Raw genomic sequence first — 5,299 nt, forward strand, 5'->3', positions numbered from 1 at the left:
TGTTGTTCTTGGTAAATACATGTCATCGTTTCGCGAGTATGGCGTCAATACGCAAAAACAAAAGGCTTCATTAAAATCCCGCCACAAGGCAAAGGAGCACAGCAAAAAGGAAACAATCGACTATACATCCACACATCCTCTAGCCATCAAACCGACCCTAGCTTTCCTCTTCCCCTTGCGACATTGTTAAGTGAGTGACATGACCCAATGTCTATAGTTTTCTTATGGCCAATAATGAAGGCAACGAATATATCAACACACACATATATACACATACAATTCCGCTGGTTTGGCTTTCTAGGTTGGCCCAGAGCATTGGCCCAACACAACAAACTTACGACCGACATTCGTTCCCCAATGTGAATTCACAAGAGCGGGTGATTATAGGGACCTGCCGCATATGACGCACTCCAACTAGAAGACAGACAATTCACAAATTCTTTTTGTCAGACACATATTTCCACATCGATGCATTTAATGCACTTTTAATCGACAACGACTATTTGTCGAGCAGCAGCAAAAGAGCAACGAACACAGAAGGTACTGCTATATCGATGTGAGTGTTGAGGAACAGTGGAATTTCAGTGAAAATAAAATTAACGAAAATGCGGCATGTACAAAACATTCGAAATAAATTAAGAATATACAATATTGTATACAATGTGATTGATATGTAATGCAACAGAGCGCTCGTACCCCAGGGTCGGGTCAAAATAAATGCCAAATATTATCGGGAAAATGTCTTAAAGTCTGTATTGAAGCCCTGGCCAGACAAACATGACCATGGGCATTCCAAAAGGAATCACCACCATAGAACATTACAGGCGATAGACAACACTTTATATAGAAATAAAATTTAAAAACCATCTACAGAAATAATATTTTGACAAATTTCTATTGAAATACAATTTTGACAAAATTTTCTATAGAAATAAAATTTTGACAAAATTTTCTATAGAAAAAATTTTTGAAAAATTTTCTATATAAATAAAATATTGTTAAAATTTTCTATTGAACTACAATTTTTACAAAATTTTCTATAGAAATAACATTTTGAGAAAATTTTCTATAAAAATAAAATTTTGACAAAAAAAAATTTTAACAAAATTTTCTACAATAATAAATAGAAATAAAATTTTGACAAAATTTTCTATAGGAATAAAATTTTGACAAAATTTTCTATAGAAATAAAATTTTGGCAAAATATTCTATAGGAATACAATTTTCATACAAATTTGACAAAAGTTTCTATAGAAATAAAATTTTGATAAACAATTCTACAGAAATAAAATTTAAAAAAAATTATCTGTAGAAATAAAATTCTGACAAAATTTTCTATAAAAATAAATTTTTGACACAATTTTCTGTGGATATAAAATTTTGACAAAATTTTCTATAGAAATAAATCCAAAAAACATTCTGCAGAAATAAAATTTTGACAAAATTTTCTATAGAAATAAAATTTTGACAAAATTTTCTATAGAAATAAAATTTTGGCAAAATTTTCTATAGAAATAAAATTTTTACAAAATTTTCTATAGAAATAAAATTTTTACAAAATTTTCTATAGAAATAAAATTTTGGCAAAATTTTTTATAGAAATAACATTTTGACAAATTTTTCTATAAAAAAAATTTGGAAAAACTTTCTATATAAATAAAATATTGTCAAAATTTTTTATATAAATAAGATATTGTAAAAATTTTCTATAGAACTACAATTTTGACAAAAATTTTGGAACAAAATTTTATAGAGATAAAATTTTCAAAAAAAATTTTGTACAGAAATTAAATTTTTATGATTTTTATCTCATAATCTCGGCTGTAGGTCTATAAATTAAACTCGAAATTGTTGGTTTCTAGTTTTTTATTTTCCGATATTTCGGTTGACTTCGTCAGACCGTTTTCAAGGCTACAAATTACAAAATTAAACAACTATTGTCATTTACATTTTATCCGATGTCTTGTTACTTCGCTGTCTGGTTTTCTACTGGTGATCACTTTCTCCTGTGTTTTTGTATCGTATGTCGATATATTCTCGCGCAGTTCTCAATATCTTTTTTATAGTTTATTCTCTCGTTAGTGGGAGTGTTAATTATGTGTAACATTTCCAGAGTAAATCTTCGTCTGTAGTTGTTTTCCTTGCATAGGATTTCTACGTTATTAAAGTTAGGTTTGTGACCAGTCAATGTACAGTGGGCCGCAAGTGCTGTTTTTTGTTCCATTGGTTTGTCTGTTGTTTTTTATAGGACCGCAGTAGCTCCAAGGATTTACGGACTTCCAAAAATACATAAGGAGAGCACACCATTAAGACCTATTTGTTCTTCGATAGACTCGCCATCGTACAATTTATGTAAATACATAGTAGGTATATTAAGAAATATAACACTTGACTCTAAATATAATGTTAAGGACTCTGCGGATTTTAAGACAAGATTGGAAAATATGACGATTGAAGATGATGAAGTTTTAATATCCTTTGACGTGGTGTCATTATTTCCAAGCATTCCGGTAAAGCTAGCAATTCAGACGATTGAAAGAAAATGGACCATAATTGAGCAGTATACGAACATGACGAAGGATTTATTCATAGATTTAATTACATTTTGTATCAAGGACACCAGATATTTTAAATTTGAGGACAAGATTTATGAGCAATTAAAAGGTATGCCAATGGGTTCCCCTGCTTCACCAATTGTAGCAGACATTATTATGGAGGAACTTTTAGACGAAGTATTTAAAAATATTACTAAACCACCGATATTAACAAAATACGTAGATGACATCTTCGCAATCATAAAGGCATCAGAAGTCGACGAAACACTAAAGGCCTTAAACTCATTTAATAGACAAATTCAATTTACAAAGGAATTAGAACAGGACAATAAACTACCATATCTTGACGTAATAATACATAGACAAGGAAACCAACTGAGACTAAATTGGTACCAAAAACCAACGGCTTCTGGGAGACTGCTCAATTTTTACTCTAAGCACAGTAAACGTATAATAATCAATACAGCGACAAATTTCATACGAAGGATATTTAATATTAGTGATCCAGAATTTCATTCCGAAAATGAAAATAAAATTAAACGAATTCTCCAAGGCAACAATTTCCCACAACGAACGATATATCAACTCTTATCGAAAGTAAAAAGCCAACCTACACAACAACCGAGAATTGACCAAGAAAAAGGATTCAAAAGTATACAAACCAGTGACATATATACCAAACTTCTCCGAGAGACTGTCCAAGTCTGACATATACAATAAAGAAAAATATCAACTCGCGTTAAAAACTACAAAACACTGTCAACGGATTATTTAGTAAAACAAAAACAAAAATTAAGAATGAAGACCAACACAACGTAGTATATAAGATAAAATGCAACGGTGACAAATCCAACTTATGCCAAAAGACATATATTGGTACGACAATGACAAAATTAAAAACAAGATTGTCTTCACATAAATCGGATATAAAAACAACAGACAAACCAATGGAACAAAAAACAGCACTTGCGGCCCACTGTACATTGACTGGTCACAAACCTAACTTTAATAACGTAGAAATCCTATGCAAGGAAAACAACTACAGACGAAGATTTACTCTGGAAATGTTACACATAATTAACACTCCCACTAACGAGAGAATAAACTATAAAAAAGATATTGAGAACTGCGCGAGAATATATCGACATACGATACAAAAACACAGGAGAAAGTGATCACCAGTAGAAAACCAGACAGCGAAGTAACAAGACATCGGATAAAATGTAAATGACAATAGTTTGACTTTAATTTGTGAATTTTGTAATTAACTTTTGTTTAATTTTGTAATTTGTAGCCTTGAAAACGGTCTGACGAAGTCAACCGAAATATCGGAAAATAAAAAACTAGAAACCAACAATTTCGAGTTTAATTTATAGACCTACAGCCGAGATTATGAGATAAAAATCATAAAAATTAAAATAAAAGGTCAACAATATCAACAAAAAACAGAAATTAAATTTTGACAAAATTTTCTAAAGTTTGAAAAATTTTTCTACAGAATTAAAATATTGAAAAATTTTTCTATAGAAACAAAATATTGAAAAAATTTTCTATAGAAAAAAAATTTTTGAAAAAATTTTCTACAGAAATAAAATATTGAAAAATTTTCTATAGAAATAAAATATTGAAAAAAATTTCGATTGAAATAAAATTTTGAAAAAATTTCTATATAAATAAAATATTCCTCTGTTGGTTAAGCTACAGTTGTAGTTTAGTCAAATCATTGTTTTAAGCTGAAATCAAAAACAACAACAATGATTAAAGAAAAAAAAAACAACAATAACAAAACAAAACGAATGAAAAAAGAGGAAGCACTCTCAAAATAAACCCAGCCAACTGCACTCAAATCGATGATTTGACGGTGGCAAAGAAAAAAGGATATGTTTGTACGAATTTATTTCGGCATAAGCCGGCTATCGTATAAACCTTTTTTCGGAAGGTTCAAGTGTGGTTCACTTTTGGGTTTAGTGAACTGCCTGAATTTATTCTGATAATTGGTTGATAGTTTTGCTGCAAGTAGAGGATGCTGATGAGGAATGTGGTAATTCCGAAACGTGCGTCCATTCAACCATCTTGCAGTCTATAGGGCAGTCTATAGGGACAAACATTATTTTCCTCTGTTGGTTAAGCTACACTTGTAGTTTAGTCAATGCATGGTTTTAAGCTGAAATCAAAAACAACAACAATGATTAAAAAAAAATATTGTTAAAATTTTCTACAGAACTACAATTTTGACAAAATTTTCTATAGAAATAACATTTTTACAAAAAAAATTAACAAAATTTTCTATAGTAATAAAATTTTGACAAAATTTTCAATAGATATAAAATTTTGACAAAATGTTCTACAGAAGTAAAATTTTGACAAAATTTTCTATAGAATTAAATTTTGGCAAAATATTCTATAGAAATAAAATTTTCTATAGAAATAAAATTTTTATAAAATTTTCTATAGAAATAAAATTTTTACAAAATTTTCAATAGAAATAAATTTTTGATAAAATTTTCAATAGAAATAAAATCTTGGCAAAATTTTTAATAGGAATAACATTGTTACAAAACTTTCTATAGAAAAAAAATGAAAAAATTTTCTACAGAGATAAAATATTGAAAAATTTTCTATAGAAATCAAATATTGAAAAAAATTTCTATAGAAATAAAATTTTGACAAAATTTTCTATAGAAAAAAATTTGAAAAAACTTTCTACAGAAATAAAATTTTGAAAAAATTTTCCATTTAAATAA

General features: G+C 28.5%; 1 protein-coding gene across 1 annotated transcript; it reads left to right on the forward strand.

Annotated features, from left to right (window-relative positions):
* Positions 1-234: 234 nt before the first annotated feature.
* Positions 235-3,263, forward strand: LOC142234649 (uncharacterized). Its single transcript, XM_075305817.1, has 3 exons — positions 235-359; positions 419-556; positions 2,249-3,263. Exons 1-3 carry the CDS (start codon positions 235-237, stop codon positions 3,261-3,263), a joined length of 1,278 nt encoding a protein of 425 aa, XP_075161932.1.
* The last annotated feature ends 2,036 nt before the right edge of the window (positions 3,264-5,299 follow it).

This window comes from Haematobia irritans, chromosome 1 (assembly GCF_050003625.1).
Source record: "Haematobia irritans isolate KBUSLIRL chromosome 1, ASM5000362v1, whole genome shotgun sequence".
NCBI lineage: Eukaryota > Metazoa > Arthropoda > Insecta > Diptera > Muscidae > Haematobia > Haematobia irritans.

Coding starts and splice junctions, on each gene's coding strand:
- LOC142234649 (XM_075305817.1), top strand. CDS start 235: ATGAAGGCAACGAATATATCAACACACACATATATACACATACAATTC. Junction 360..418: donor ACCGACATTCGTTCCCCAAT/GTGAATTCACAA, acceptor CACTCCAACTAG/AAGACAGACAATTCACAAAT. Junction 557..2,248: donor GAAGGTACTGCTATATCGAT/GTGAGTGTTGAG, acceptor TGTTTTTTATAG/GACCGCAGTAGCTCCAAGGA.